The sequence below is a fragment of the Buteo buteo genome, chromosome 22 (genome assembly GCF_964188355.1).
Source record: "Buteo buteo chromosome 22, bButBut1.hap1.1, whole genome shotgun sequence".
Classification (NCBI taxonomy): domain Eukaryota; kingdom Metazoa; phylum Chordata; class Aves; order Accipitriformes; family Accipitridae; genus Buteo; species Buteo buteo.
The window spans coordinates 15319402-15336042 of record NC_134192.1 but is presented as its reverse complement, the minus strand read 5'-3'; the positions used below and the strand labels follow the sequence as shown (position 1 = coordinate 15336042).

The following is a 16641-nucleotide window of genomic DNA, read 5'->3' as shown; positions in this document are numbered from 1 at the left end:
TGTATTTAAATGTTTTTATTTCAACTAATGCTTTGCCACCATATTACATCACTTTGAATAGCTTGGAATAGCAATACGATCTCAAAATATAGCAAACAGCTTGCCAAAGCAAGATAATATTAAATCCTATGGATACAGCATCTTCCTTCTTTGGCGACAATGCTTCCTTTTATCTGTAAAAATAGTTTTATGTTCCAGCACACTTGCTGCTCAGTTTATTGAACCCTGCTGTTTATAACATTTGCCTCTTCCCTGCACAAACCTCCCCACAATGTAGTATGGTTTTATATCCAACAGCATTTTAAATAAAAAAGTTATAGTTTTCATGCAGATTTTTGTAAAAATTATTTTCTAGGTGCACAGAACTGAACCAAGATGCATACAAAAATGCATTCACTTCCATTCTCGGGTGTAACCGTGCCATCAGCAACGTGATATCATACATTACTGCGAGAGGTCCAAGGATGGTGGTATTCTCATATATAGTATAACTTTAAAAAAACCAAAACAAAATAACAAAAAAACCCCTTTTTATAAGCAGCAAGAGAAAAAACTGCCATGCTTTATTGGTAAAGTAATCAAAATAGTTAGATGTATAAAAAAAAGCACCATGTACAAAGAATACCAGAGGAAGATCCATCTTCCTAATTACACTTTTCTCATTTAGCATTGCGAGCTGGCCTGCAGGTCCCAACTTGTACTGTAGCTTTATTTGCAAAGTTAAGGAAGTGGTCAAACCTAGAATATGCTTGGACTGTATGACAGAAATTAACCTGGATTGCAGATAGAAATTACATTATTTTTTTTTCCATTACAACTCATACCAACCACCTTATAGCTCTCAGGGGTAAGAAAAACACGCACCAAGTATCTGAGAAATAATGGAGTGAAAAACAGCTCCAGAGCAGTATTGCAAGATGCAGGTCTGTTATGAATGCATTTCTATGAGCACTTGGTAAGTTAAACTTTCCTTTGGGAAAAGAGCATGTCTGTTGGTTAAAACTCCTCTCCCTGAGAATTTTGATAAGAGTTTGTCTTGCAAAGCAAAACAAAGTCCTTTGAACTTCAATAGTTCCTAGGCCAACAGCATTTCAACGTGGTCACAGCTGATCTGCTACACATGCACCCAGGGTGGCAGGTTGGGTTTTTGTTGCATTTCGGTTTTTGTTATTTTTTTTTCCTTTACATGGATCAACCCTTTTATACTCGCTTCATTCCTCTGCCCATCAAGCAGGCAAACACGGTCATGACCATCTTCGGTTTCACCTCCACAAGATCTTCTGGAAGAGCATAAACTCTGGCACCAATTCTTCTTGCCATGGACACAGCATACCTATTCACCACAGAAAGATGAGTGGGTGAGCACTGAGACTGCTACCAATAAATGACAAGTCAACTCCTGCCCTATACAACACAATTTCACTTATTATCCTCTTTATTAAGATTCAAGATGTCCAACAGTCCAATCACACCACATCTGTTTGTTTTATATATTTTTTTTGATTTTTTGCTGTATTCCTTTTCCACAGTAGAGGAAAGTGCCTTTAATGTGCAAATTGACCTTTGAATGTCAAGCCCACTTTACCAACAGTTAAAAAAAATTGTAATTAATATTTGTTAGGGCTAATAGATAGCATGTATAACCAAGGATTAATCAGTTAACATTTACATTTCCCCTTCTGTTTGCTCTTTAAGAATAATCAAGTGAGACTATTATCTGCAAGAAACTTTGCTGTCATTCTGCCACCGTGGAATAGCCGCAGAACACACATTTCAAAGGCATGTTTTAACAGGCATACTCTAAACTTGACAACCTATGATGATTCAACAAGACATGAGATATACAAGGGCTCAGTTTCAACACCCTCAGCCACTGGCTGAGCACTTCACGTGCCTGAACAAACAGGTGAGAAACAGAATATCATTGCTAAGAACTGCTTGGGCTGTTCTGTGTTTCTCTCAATAAGCAAGAGAGTCCAGCCAACTACTCCCTCCAGCGTTACAGGCAAGGACAGCAATTGGATTTCAAGAAGTGCTGCCTGTCTAAAAGGGATTGAAAACCACAGCAATAAACTGCGGTAAAAACACTTGCAGCTTAAGGCCAGCACATAGAAGGTGCACTCTTTCAATGCAAAACAGCTTTTGACATAGCAAACTTACTTAGCATTATTTTGTTTGTCATCTTCTGATAGATGACCCGTCTTTACAAGGTCATAGTTGATACAACCAGGCTGTATAGCATCAATTAAATCCACAACTGCCAAGCTTGTGCTGATAGTCTTGTCCTAGAGAACACAGGGACAGACAAGTAAAGATGAATGTCTAATCCTTAAAGCATACTTCTCACCTCAATTCAGCTCCTCTGCAACATGCAACAAAACAAGCTTTAAACAAGCGATTTCAAAGCAGCAGTGTTAGTGATTATTCCCAGCTGGACCACAGGGAAAACCAAACTGCTGCTTCACCTTTGGTAATAGTACAAGATCACTACTCCAATTTACTGCAGGTGCTCTGAAAATATGAAGCAGTAACTGATGTGCAGGCAGCAGGTCTGCCCCACTGACCAGACCCCAAGGGACAACGTTCACCTACGAATGCTTGCCAGCTCCAGCCCCTATGCTTGCCAGCATCTCAGCCTCCACCTCTGCCCCAGAGCCCAACCACCCTCCCCTCCTCAGCTACCCCATCAGCTCTCTTGCCCCACTGCTATTCCCCACCATGGATGGTCCTAAAATGTCTCCTTTCTGGTAGCTTGAAGCCACTTTGTTCCCAGCACAGACTGTCCTGTTTAAACCCCTTTCTAAGATGACCCTGCTGTTCCTCCAGCCAAGGAAATACTTTTTGAGCACCGCTCTCCTTTTGGATGCAAGAGGGGAACCTGCACCTTGAAGTTCTGGATGGATGTGGACTTGCCAGCTTCTTTCAGGGTCTGGTTTACCCAGCTGACTATAATGTCATCATTAGCTTTCTGACCATCACCCAGGTCCTCAAGGACATTCAGCGTGTACCTGAGAACCAGCAGAGAGAACAAGATTAGGCACAGAGTCTGGGCAAAGCCCTATTGAGCGTGCAGGCAGGATGCAATGTGAGCCCATGGCAGCTTGTAAAGTCTTCACATAATCACAGCTTGGGTTTTGTTTAAACTCGTTTAGCAAAAAAGAATCATATATCTTATCTGAAGTGTGACTTCTGTTAAAGCATTTAGTCTTTCTAGCCTTTCAAGTCCTTTAATATGAGTTCACAAAAGTGCCTGAGCTCAGGACATTGTTAAACTGTTTCACCCTTGACTGTTTTCTCCATAGGGGTAACACATTACTTGAAAGGTGTGGATCAGCTCATGAGTTAGCATTCTGACCTCTAATGCCAAATAAGGAGCTACCATGCTGCTATTTTACACATATATATTATATACTTGTATCACCTTAGAATTCTTCAGAAATAGATAAGAAAAAGGATGATCAACTTCATCCGATATTACGTTCAGCCCTGTAATGTTTCTCTCTCAATTTCCAATTAAAAATTAGAACATAAAAGTTGTGTAAATGTTCTTGCTTAGGGTTTCTGCATGTGGGCCAGACTTGAGCAGGTGAGATAGAGGTGATCCTGGTCAGCAGGATGTTCACAGATCCACCAGCGGATTCTCCGGAGGTCTCTGCTCCAGCCTCCTATGTGCAGCAGGATCAACTCTGCCACAGTTTTGTCCAGCTGTGTCTCAGAAACCCCCCCGAGGACAGAGGTTTTACAGTCTTTCTGCGTGACCTGTTCCATCGCTGCAGTGCTCTCCCAGCAAAAAAGTTCCCAAACTCTGTACTCCATTCACAAGTTTTACATGTTTGAGATGGGTCCTACCTTCTCATCAACTGCCAGACTAAGGCTAGTGTCAGCGTTGGGTTTCCGTCATTCAGATCCTGTCCTCCAATGCCAACCAGGGAGAATTTAGCTGGATGCTTTCCCAAGTCTACAGCATAGTTACAGTTTTCTAGCTACACAGGAAAAGAGTTTAAACAGAAAATCACTCACAAATAAACTCACTTGACTGGATGCCTCAAATAGGAATTCTTAGTGTCCACTGCTTCTTTTAAAGTCTTTTGAAATGCTTACCTTTTTCATATTTGCTCCAAGCTTAGGGTATGGAGGCTTGTTAACCTTATTCCAGTCAACAGGAACTTTGATCTTTTCATATAATTGTAGTATTACCAGTGCATCTTGGAGATCACTAAAGTGGAAAACATTGATTAAGCCCAATGTTTCAAGATTTAAATGCACTCTTTGTCACACCATGAATAATTACTACTCTACAGGTTGCTGCAATTTCAACAACCCTAAAAAGAAAAAAATTCAAAACATTCTGTAGTTTTCAGGGCAGCAGAAATGCTCTATGCTTAACATCAGCTAGCTACTAAGCTGAAGCAGGTTTTAGCATGGTAGTCATCAACAGATCCAGGGAAGAATTTTGCTACATAAAATCCAAAGGTAGCCACCTCTTTCCACTGACTACAGGGACCCAGAGTATCTTGCCTCTTAACTATGATATCTTAGTTAAGCCCTAAAATCAGGTGACAAGGAATTTAGTTCCAGTTGCTCTGCTGCAGTTGCTCAAGCATATATAAATGTACTGGGATCTCAGGGTACCAATTTACACAAGATAGAGGAAAATAAACAAACTGTCTTCAGCCCTTAAAGCCAATTGCTGGTGTGCCAAGTGCTGCCTCAGAAATCCCTAAGGTACAGACTGCAGGGAGGGTACAGAGAGCATCTCCCGCTCTCTACATCACCCTTTCTCAAGCTCTTTGCTCAGCATTGTGGGCAGCAGCACACTGGTAGGGGCACATCTCTAGTCTGATCTAGTTGGGTCTCTCCCAAGAGTCTAACGCTTACCCGTAGAGGTGATTTACATGGGGGTTCACACCAAGGGAGTTCATCCAGTTGCGGAAGGTCCGTTCCTCACGCGTCTCCCCTAGATGAGAGAAAACAGATTCATGCAACTTCTGCAAGCTCAAAGCTGCACAGGGTTTTCCACCTTACAAGGCAGGGAGCTTTGAGCAACATAGCTTATCAGTTAGGTTTTCGAGTAGAAAAAAGGTATTTTTATTCTGCCATAATTTTTTTCAAAGGAAGAGGTTTGCCCTGATATCTAGTTTTGGATATCAGTTTGATTTCTCCAGGCCTTAGAACATGACTTTTGCACTTTCTACAAGAAAAAGCAGCAGGAAGGTCTTTCACACAGGTATTAGCTAACTGCTGTCTGGGACCCAGGCAGCCAAAGCCCTAATCCCAGTTCTGCCAAGAATTAGTGCTTCCATGAACATCTCATTGCATTACTGAGCTGCTCCTGCCTGTCGCAGGAAATGGCAAAACCAAATTCTCAGTCCTGGCATGGGGACTTACAGGCTGCTGGCAGTGCTCCTACAGGCTCAGGCTCCACATCAGGGTCAGAAAGCTGAACAGGCTGTCAAGTACCCTTCTCATCTGCCACAAATGAGTAAACAACCACTGCAGCACTGAAGCCTCAAACAATAGGTGTTAATTCAATGGAGATACCTCCACTGGGCACAGCCTCTTGTGACACAAGTGTTTACTTTAGATATTTCCCTCCTGCTAATTTTGTGACTGATACGGCCATCACCTTCTAGTAGGGTCCAGTCGATGTCCTGGTTTTCAGGCTTGGTAAGTGCTGGGTACTTGTTGAACAGGTTGGCAACGAAGGCCAGGTTCAGTTTGGGGTTGCCACTGACCACATCAGCTGGTGTGACGAACTGCCGGCAGCCAAGCCGATCTGCCTGCTGAAGCATGTACTCTGCTCTCCGCAAGTCATCCTTTTCCTGCCAGGGATGCAATGGACAAGAGCTGTCATGGAAGAGATCGGGGTACAAAGCAGATGGGAAGTTTCTGATGCTACCTGGGGCAATGTCACAACTCCATCCATTAGCATGAGTCGCTAATCAAACAAAGAGATGAAACATGCACACTAATTCCTGCTGCTCTGGATGTAATAGTCCTGGTTTGTCTTGGTATTTTTCCTAGCAAGGTGCTTTCCAAGTTTATATGCTTTCCAACTTTTATGCTTTTTGAACTTGGTGGTTCAAAAGCAGAAGTCAGCATGCTCCCAAATAGAGCAAAACCACAACTGATCTCAATCACGTATGTTAATAGGTGGGTAGTGATCAGGCCTGCAACAACCGCTCATTTAAGCACATACCCAAGGTGCACACATGCTCACTGACACTTTACATGCCCTAGAAATTAAGATACCAGGTTACCTAAATGTCACGGGGCAATTATAGGGTACAGGTGCAGCATGATTGTACAGCATGAGGACACAACAGCCTGAATACTTACATTGAAACCTGACATGTTAATATCGATCAGAGGCTCTCCTTCTTTCTGCCCTTTAGGTGCAATTTGATTGAGGAGGTGGAAATAAGCTCTGGAATCCTGAAATGGATGAAAAAGAAAATTCAGGTTTCCCGCACAACAGTGAATACACCGTAACAATTCATTTCAGGTTCATCTTTAACAAGTCACTGTGCATAATTGGCTTATGTACCTTTACTGAATTACCAAAATCTGTAAGCTTAAAAGAGAGCATAATGGCAGAAATCCAGGCAGCAGAAAAGGAAACAGAAAGAGAAAAGGTTAGAAATATTTAAGATTAAAATTATGGGGTTTAACTGTTTGAAAGGTGCCTTTGCTGCAAGCTCTAGTGTCACAGCCTCCTCTCCAATGGCTGGAGGAGGCAGGGAGCCCGTACTGCTCACTCCCACGGCCCCCACACCAGACGTCCCAAGGCAGCCCTTCCTACTGCCACAGCAACAATGAGAATGGCTTAGCAAAGACAAAGTCCAAGCAAAAAGCTGATTATAAGAAGTCTGAACATCTTCTCCTGTGCCTGCCCATTAGGTAGAATAACTTATAGGAGAGAGGCCAGGGATGGTCACAAACCAGGAGGGGCAAATAGCTGCAGTAATTAATTATCAACTACAAGTCCTTTTAGTCCTCAGCACTAAGAAGGACCTCAAGCATTTCCTGGCAGCCTATGGGTTGCACCAGACAAGCCAACAGCTATCAGCAAAGCTGTAAGTAATTTTGAAGTTGTAAATAAGAGTGACTGTGTGTGTGCACACTTGCACGCACACAGGGTAGTTCTGAGGTCTCCATGCACCTCATTTGTCAAATTTTTTTTTCCACCCCAAGAGTCCTTTAACCTGGAATCCACTTCGGTTCTCTTTCTCCTCCTCAAAACTGCTGGCCATGTGAATTAACTCCAGAAACCTGCTGAAACCAGTGTCCAAAAACCCTACACTCACCAGGAGTCACCATCCTCCATCTCTCACTAGTGCTGAGAGAAGACAGCCACCCCTCACATCTGAAAAACAGCTGTAAGACTCCCTGCTCCCATTTCTACTCAGCCCAGTGTAGAGAATAACAGGTCTTGTTTCCCCTGCTCTCTCCAGCCCATTACCTTTTGGATTAAATGCCATCACCTGCCAAGAGTGTGTGGAAGTCACACTTTCCAGGGACGCAGTTAAGCATTTCACCCTGAGTGAGCTACATTCCACTGAAAAATTATTTCCATCAAAAAAGATGGATTAAGAACATTTGAAAACACATGAGTAATATCAGTTTCCTACTCAATTAAAACGTGAAACAGCTTTGCAGCAGGATCCCACTAGCACTGGAGGAAACATTCAGACAGTTCAACACTGGACTCAACCTCATGGCAAGAGAGAACAGCACTGCGGTACCTTAAATACACCATCCATAAAACCCCTGTTAAGCCCGCCCAGTGTATTAAGGCTAAGCAAGGTCCTGTCCACAGATGGAGGGCTTCATTTACACATGCAAACACAGCCCTGGCTGGCTCCCAACCTTCTCCCAGGCACGTGCAGGCCAGGAGAGCTCTCAGTACCTTGATATCTGAGCTGAAGTTATTGATTTTGTGCCAGCCTGCGTTTTCCAAGTGGAAGTTGGCCCATCGTAGGAGCAGCTCTTCTGGGGATAGTTTCATAAGGTCCTCCAGATTTTCACCATCACGAAGTAAGGCAGCCAGTGCTAGAAGAAAAACGCTTGTGAGGGGAAGGAAGGAGTTTTCAAGAGCCAAACCTGCATGCCAGAATTAGAGCTGCAGCAATATTTCAGGGGAAGAAGGGGGGGACAATACCAACTACTGATCAAGTCAAAATAATCTGGGTATTAGTGGAGTCTTCCTGAGTTAATTGTTACACAGAGAAGAGTATGAATGATCTAGAAAACTGTGCAAAAAGTATTTTCCATTTTCTTGTATCACAAAATTCTCTGGATTTTATGTGCAGTCTTTTAAGCTGATGACAGTAAGCTAAATGTAAATGTACTTTTATCTCAATTAAAAAGTGCTTCCAAGCAGTTTCATATGCACTGTTAAAAAAAGCCAGAGAAGCCAAAATAAGCACCCTTTCAGCTGGCCGCTGCTTCCCTTGCCATGAATTTTCAAGCCAAGCCAAACAATGTTACCACTTCACAATTGAGAAATTTAAATAAAAGACACTGAAGCCCCTCCATCCATCTGGGTGCTCTGATAGCCCATGCACAAATAACAGAGCTTTTTGAATGACTTGAAAATTTTAAATTTTGGAGGCTGTCTTGCAGGACCAAGCAAGCACAAGGGGAGAGCACTGCCAAGAACGAAGTGAGAGTTCAGCTGCACCACTGACAGTAGTAAGGAGGATTTTAGGAGAACCAAGTCATTGTGAGCATATTCTCAAAGAGCTGAATCCCTTTTTTTTTTTTTGAGGAGATGTGCAGTTGACTATAATCTGAAAAGGATGCAAGCAGCTTTTGCCACCTCCCAACACCGTTACATACCTTTGGCCGAAGCATGCCGGGAGAGCCTGCCCAGCCTGAGGCATCACAAAGCAACACACTCATTCTCACCACAAGGCTTCAGCCAAGATGCATCTTGACTTACAGACTTGTGTTCAGCCAGTTCTCCAAGGCCGACACACATTACCAGGATGGCACAACCCACCCGGCCTGGATCTACTTCACAGCTATAAACAGGCTGGAGAGCACTCAGCTTGGCACATGCCCTGATGAACCCAAAAACGAGTACCCCCCTTTTCAGCAGAGAGGAGGGGAGGGAAGAAGCAGCGACGAGGCTGGAGCTGACAGCGCAAGCAACGCCATGTTCATGCTTTAAAAGTAATCACTTAGTTTCGCTTACCTTCATTTCTGCTAAGCTCGATGTCAGCAAACAAGCCAATCTTAATGATCTGCCAAAGAAGCCCAAGGACCAGGTGGGGTTTCCCTTCTCTCAAGTCCTCTGCACCAATATTGACAACATGACACCCGATGGCGGATGCAGAATTCAACGCCAGGTTCAGGTTCTCCTGCAAACAGCACAGGTGAGTGAGACACAGCCAGGGGAGATGCTGCTTTGCCTTTCATCCAGCACCAGCGAAGTGGAGATTTCCCCCTCGTCCTTGCTCCAACAGCAGCAGCTTGGAGGAAACGCTCCCAGCCACTCTCCGGCTGAAGTTTTAACAGAGCTGTGGTGGCAGCAGGCTGAATCAATAAGAACTGAACTAAGCACCAGGGTTTAATTTCAGCCTCTGGTATTTAGTTTCAGCCTCCGAGTTGCAACTAGAGGTGTCAACAAGAATAAGGCTAGAGAAGTGTTACGTTATACGCACACACATGCAGAGGCATCCTCGCAAAAACAACCTGTTGTACTATGAAATGATTCATAGACAACGTCAATAACCATATTGTTTTAAAAAGACAGCACTGTATATAATCACCGCAGCAATATCAGGTGCGCACAGCATTTCAGCCATTTTACCCATTTTGTCATTAAGTTAGCATTTTTGTCTTTTGAACTGTATTCACAGCACTGTCAACTATGCACAGTACAAAACTGCCTTTAATAATTAAATGCAAGCTATAAAACCCACTCCTTTCCAGAGTTCCACAATAATGCCTCGAGCCACCGTGCTGTTTTCATTAATTCTATCTGAATATGAATTTCAGCAAAAATACAGAAATGTATTATACCTGAATTATGAACGGTGTGAGTTTCTTCTTGTTAATTGCTCTTTCATCAATCGTGTCCGGAACAGAAAGATTGATCATTTTGCTGGTAGGAGGAAAAACAATAATATTTGAACAACATTTAGTATTTAATCTCAATAAAACTCAATGCACTGTTACAATACTCACCACAGTACATTTCCTTTTGCCTGTTTGGTTTTGTGTATTTTTTTTTTTTAAATCAAGGTTGTGTAAATCAGAAGTTAATATTTACGTTATCAAGAATGTATTTGTAACTAATAGCTAAGCCTGAAACCTTAAACATGTTACTGGCCACTACTGATCTCAGCTACTGTAGCAAAAAGAGCACATGAATTATTCACAGCACAGTCACTGAACTAGCGAAGACTCGCTGCTCTGTTGACATCCACTGCAGATGCTAGTAAGACAACACGCTTCCTCCTATTGTAAAGGTGTACTACTGCTGGCAAGAAAAAACTGCCCCAAAAAAGCACAAACACTTTGAGAGCTCAGTGGGGAGCACACAAGCGCAATGAACTTTTAGTCAACAGAAAACATAGCAAGTTTTTACTTTACATTATAAGCTACTTCCTACTCAGTTCAGTCTTCACCTGAAGACCTGAATTACTTGAAACTGGGGTAATAAAAAACAAAAAAATTGCAAGCTAAAGGAAAAAAAAAGAAAACAAATGAAAGGCAATGGGCAGCCCACTAAACATCTTTTGTGTATTTACAGAGTGACTGAAATTCCAGGCTGATCCAGTTCTCCGCTATATTAATTCACTTACATTTAAAAAACAAACCAAAAACACAAAACCAAAAGAAATCCCATACATAGAAGGTGGCTGGTGTTTAGCAGCCCTGAGTGCCTTCTGTTTTCAGTGCACAGCAAAATAAGTTACCAACTTGTGCAGCTATTACCAAAAGCAACAAGAGGATTCCCAGAAAATCCATTTTCGGGTTAATTAATAAGGTCGTTAACATTCCCGCAGAGGTTACCATCTGTCTAAACATCCAAGAAAATGGCTATTTAACACATCTGCCTTCCCCCAAGCTACCTAGCATCAGGCTGAGTTTGCACCAGGACAACTTCTGCTCCTGCAAGGCACCTTCTCCCCGTCAGCAAACTCAGTCTCAAGACCAAGCAAAAACACTAGACAAAAATACCAGCTTGTGAAGTTGGCATCAAAGCTGAAGCATCACACAATGACAATGAAAGCCTGGGTGACTGAGGCCCTTTTTATACGTCAAAGCATTATGCACACACACTAGTCAAAAAAACCAGCCTAGAATAGGATGAAAAATCCCCTAAGTTTTGGGAATTTATTTTGGTGATTTTTTTTTTTTTTTTTTTTAATTCAGGAGCCATCATGACTTACCATAGCACAATCCCATCTCCCACAGCTTTGAACAGGTCATCTGTATTTGGGTTCATTGGAATAACGTGCCTACAGTCGGGATCATTTTCCAGGGCTTTGTTTATCCAGTTTACAAAGGCATATTTTTCTTCCTCTAAGATAACCAATTGTAAATTTAATACAGGTTTTTCATAACATAGCAAAGATTTTCCCAAAAGAATCAGTGTACAATAGCCCAGGGAAATAAAAGCCCCACTATCATTACCACACTATTTTATTAGTCACACAAAGTTTAAAGAAATATGACTTTCACTTCCAATTACCAGAATATTCCTGTTACTTACTCATTACTCAACAACTTTATTATATTCAAGTGTGGCACAAGGACTTCAACAGCAAGCACAGTTAAAACAAATAAGCACACAATTAATCTACACACTGCTAATCTTGCATTACCCTCTAATTCTGTCCTGCTCTCACCTTGACGTGAGATCATTCAGCTATCGGAAAACAAAAGCATAGCACACGGCAGGGCAGTAGAAATCTACTATTTTTAGCGTACGGCCTCCACTCACCCAAGAGAGGAGCTGAAAGGCAGAGCATTACCTGAGTAGGAGTGCTGCGTCCCCTCACTGGAGAGCTCCGAGGTCCCCCCGATCGCACAGATTCCTTCCTTCCTGTTAATTGCTTTTCTGAATGTTTTAGCGATATCGCTGCTTTTCACCTCTTGGAAAATCTACAATTTAAAGTGCTCTGTTAGACAAGAAAAACTTCATAAAATGAAAGGACCACAGAAGCAGCTATTTTTTCTCGACTTTAAAGCAAACCTTGTAGTAAAATCAGCAAATGTGAAGGACCCATCAAGGGTGTAGTGGTATTAAATTTAACGTGGATAGCGGGTAGAGAGTCGTCCCACTCTCTCAAACACATATTGCAAGTGCCCGTTGAAACAGAAGCACTAGGCATGAAGTACCTCGCATACATTTACCTTCTCAAGTAGATTTCAAGACACTATAGGAAAAAAAAAAAGTGAAACCTTTGCAGTCTGAGAGCAGGTACACATGCAGCAGTTTCCGCAGGACCAAAGTTGATGAAGCTGTTGTGCAATTTTAACCTTTCTGTGTAAGCCAGATGCTCATGTGACTGTGACTTTAGTTCACACAAAACACTTTGTCCACAACTCAAGAAACAATTCTTTTTAAGTGTGTAACAGTCAAATCTCCAATAATGTGTAACAACGTGCGCTCCAGATAAGGATTCCCCCTTCCCCAACAGCAGGCTTGGGCTGACAAAACACCCTCGCGTTTGAGGGCAGAAGAGAAGCTTTAGCACAGAAAGATTACACGTGCCATTTGCGCAGGTTGTATATTACTATTAGTGGCCCTGAGGTCCTACAGCACTGAGCCACTATTAGAAAAAAATACATTCAATGGCTTGAAAGCCTACTGTAACTCCCTCAAAACTTAACGAAATTAGTTTCAACCACGCTGAAAACACAAATGAAACATATACTGAAACATAACCAGAAAAAGGCAATGAAACAGCACTGTAAAGCAGAACAAAGTGCTTCTGTTAAAAAGAGAGGAGGGGACTTGCCCACCTGGCTGCAGAGGTGTCACTGCAGGGCCAGCCTGCTGGCTGTCACCCCTTACTTTCCCCATCCCTTAAACACAGAGGAGGTGGAGAGTCAAGATGATGATGCCAGTGCAGTTAAACCATCTCCTGATGGCATGCAGAGGTTTTGCTCACCCCAGCGATCAGCTAGAGCTGAGCGAAGACTCAAGAGCCAAAAAGTTTTGGGTTTTCTGGTTGGTTGGTTTTAAACTTCAGGATTTTGATACAGATTTATTTATTTTAAAATTTGCTGGACTAATTACTGGTATTGCATACCCTCTGTGAAAATATGTGCTTTAATGCTGAGGTACCACTAAGTCACCGGCCCCAACTTCAAGTCAGTTTATGTCACCCTTTGTACCATAAACCCCAGCAAAAGTGCTCAGAGTTAAAAAACAGCAACAGTTCTGTCCGTAAAAATCCTACAACTAACCATTGCTTCTACTGTATAGCTTAGTTGCCTGTAAGACATTTCATGTTTACTTGATCATTGGTACCATTCAAATGTGACAGAAGAGATTTATTTCTTCTTTCCTAGTGCAAAGTTAGAGTTATGGATCAGCTCAAACCAACAGCTGAAACATGCACCCAGCATGCAAGTGTTCACAAACTGCAAACAAACTCCAACTTACTAGTTGTCTCCGAACTCAAAAGTTCAGAGGGTCTGAAAACAATTAAGGACAGAAGGTGAAGATAAATTAAGAAATATCAAGAAAAATATTTGACATGAAAACAGCTCCCCCAATGTACTGCAAATACTTTTATTACTCTTTCAGCAGTCAGTCATCAGAGTATAAAAAGGATGAAGGGATCTATATCGAACCAGTATCTCTGAATTAGTGCTGTGCTTTTGTAAAAATAAAACAAAAAAAAAATTCTGACCTATTTCTACAGAAAAAACTGAAGGTTAGACCCATCCTTCAGCTTCTCCTATCTCTTTGCTCCTGTTCTTCCCTTTTAAGGCAACAAACAGATCTGAATTTTCCTAGATCAGCATCAAGGACTAGTCTCCAAGTGTGTCTTGAAACGCCCTCTCAAGTCTTTAGCAAATACCTGTAGTCCCATTAAATTGAGAAAGGAAATTATACTGCTTCACTGGGAAAACAAGCATTCATCTATGTGCCTGGAAAAACTGAGTAGCTTCCAGTCAATACTGCAAGCGTGGAGAACTGGAAGTCTTTTTTCCAGTTGTCACCTCATGTGGAAATGGTCTTTTGGCCTCCAACAAAGTTTTCATATAAGAAAAGCATGTGGATTCTTTTTGGTTTTTGTTTAAAAACCAACATGTTTCCCCTCTGTCCAAATCTAAGGGCTGACAGTGACAGCACAAAAGATTGGTCATATGCAGAGATCTGTACAAAGAAGTGATTTTTGCACGACAAGTCCTCAAAAGTGATCAGTTTGTAGAAAGAAAACTAGGATTAGGGTAAGTGGCTGAGAAGCCAGGTTCAACCTCTTCTACCCCCTTCCTTAGCTTTGTCTAAAAGGGGTCCCCCACGCTACTGGAAATTCAGAAATACCACTTACATAGACAAACTCTTCAAAACTAATCTTCCCATCTTTATTCTTGTCACTGTCAATCATGAGCTTCTGGATGATCTCTCTCACTTTGTATCCGGGGAGAGGCAGGTTGGCTTCCTTGAAGAGCTCATGCAATTCATAGTCGCAGATGAACCCGTTGCTGTTGAGGTCTGAGGAAGAGAAGGGGCAGGAGAAGGTTTTAGAAACATGCCAGTACCCTGACAGGCCCAGGCCAGGACAGCAGAGCAGAAACACAGCCCCACAGCCCCCATGCTCCAGAGTGTTTTATGGAGAGCAGCCTGAGCACTGGGGATGTCTACAAGACATGGAGGTAAGGAGGAATCTCCTAGCATGGCCCATCGTAGCGCACCTGTTTTGGGGCTGCATTGCACAGAGCATTCATCTTTGCTGAAAGCAAAATCCATGCAGGACACAGACACTGTGGCGGGTTGACCCTGGCTGAACACCAGGTGCCCACCAAAGCTGTTCTATCACTCCCCCTCCTCAGCTGCACAGGGGAGAGAAAATATAACAAAGGGCTTGTGGGTCGAGATAAGGACAGGAGAGATCACTCACCAATTACCGTCATGGGCAAAACAGACTCAACTTGGGGAAAATTAACTCAATTTATTACAAATCAACCAGAGTAGGGTAATGAGAAATAAAACGAAATCTCAGAACACCTTCCCTCCACCCCTCCCTTCTTCCCGGGCACAACTTCACTCCTGCATTCTCTACCAATCCCCCCCAGTGGCGCAGGGGGACAGGGAATGGGGTTTACGGTCAGTTCATCACACGTTATTTCTGCCACTTCATCCTCCTCAGGGGCAGGACCCATCACACTCTTCCCCTGCTCCAGCGTGGGGTCCCTCCCACAGGAGACAGTCCTCCACAAACTTCTCCAACGTGGGTCCTTCCCACAGGCTACAGTTCTTCAGGAGCACACTGCTCCAGTGTGGGTCCCCCACGGGGTCACAAGTCCTGCCAGAAAACCTGCTCCATGGGCTCCTCTCTCCACAGATCCGCAGGTCCTGCCAGGAGCCTGCTCCAGTGTGGGCTTCCCACGGGGTCACAGCCTCCTTCGGGAACACACCTGCTCCGGCGTGGGGTCCTCCCCGGGCTGCAGGTGGAGATCTGCTCCCCCGTGGACCTCCCTGGGCTGCAGGGGGACAGCCTGCCTCACCAGGGTCTTCCCCACGGGCTGCAGGGGAATCTCTGCTCCGGCAGAGCATCTCCTCGAGCATCTCCTCCCCCTCCTTCTTCACTGACCTTGGTGTCTGCAGGGTTGTTTCTCTTACATGTTCTCACTCCTCTCTCTGGCTGCCATTTCCATCTGTCCCAGCAACTTTTTTTTCCTTTTTAAATATGTTCTCCCAGAGGCGTTACCACTACCACTGATGGGCTCAGCCTTGGCCAGCGGCGGGTCCGTCTTAGAGCCGGTTGGTATGGGCTCTGTTGGACACAGGGGAAGCTTCCAGCAGCTTCTCACAGAAGCCAACCCTGTAACCCCCCCCGCTACCAAAACCTTGCCACACAAACCCAATACACACACAGCAGGATGCCCACACCAAAAATAGCAAGCCCAAGCAGTACACTGTTTGAAGGACACCACCAAGAATACACCAGGCATCAAATGCACATGGTAAATAAAGCACAGCGCATCCTCAGAGACGGTCCCAGCACAAGCCATGAGATCTCTCTGGCTTTGGCCAATGGCAGCTTTGAAGCAGAGCTGACCAGGATGGCTCTAGGCACACATGACCCAAGTCTAGTGTAAAAGTTTCACAACAGAGCATCTGCATTTTCATAAATGATCTCCAGAGCATTTCTTTTTACATCTAACTGCAGCTGGCTTCACATGTTAAAAATAGACAGAAATGAAATACAGCACTTACTTTCTGAACTGAAAACACTAAGTCAGCTCTCCATTTACATTTTTTTATAATGTTGATAATGATGTTATCCATTTATCGCTGATAGAAAACTGCAGCCAGATATTTTAATGCTGCCCAAGAATGCTCTGCAAGGACATTTGCTATGACAGTCAAGCACCAAGCCACAGCAGCAGTGCATGCTTACTGAAATGCTATTGCCTATTACATCTGGGAAGAACGAAAACAAG

At 43.3% G+C, this 16641-nt stretch overlaps 1 protein-coding gene across 3 annotated transcripts in view; it reads right to left on the bottom strand.

Moving 5' to 3' along the window:
- Positions 1–16641, bottom strand: part of PLS3 (plastin 3) — a 55304-nt gene continuing 38663 nt past the window's right edge. For all 3 annotated transcript variants that reach the window (XM_075053792.1, XM_075053791.1, XM_075053793.1), the window contains exons 3-16: positions 14526–14689; positions 11991–12120; positions 11406–11538; positions 10030–10111; positions 9200–9365; positions 7910–8052; positions 6340–6435; positions 5627–5822; positions 4879–4957; positions 4102–4216; positions 3850–3983; positions 2885–3008; positions 2161–2285; positions 1–1333 (exon numbers count right to left, since the gene is read on the bottom strand). In XM_075053792.1, coding sequence (XP_074909893.1) covers positions 1201–1333; positions 2161–2285; positions 2885–3008; positions 3850–3983; positions 4102–4216; positions 4879–4957; positions 5627–5822; positions 6340–6435; positions 7910–8052; positions 9200–9365; positions 10030–10111; positions 11406–11538; positions 11991–12120; positions 14526–14689 — 1820 coding nt within the window. In that variant the 3' untranslated portion in view covers positions 1–1200. The remainder of the gene's footprint in view (positions 1334–2160; positions 2286–2884; positions 3009–3849; positions 3984–4101; positions 4217–4878; positions 4958–5626; positions 5823–6339; positions 6436–7909; positions 8053–9199; positions 9366–10029; positions 10112–11405; positions 11539–11990; positions 12121–14525; positions 14690–16641) is intronic.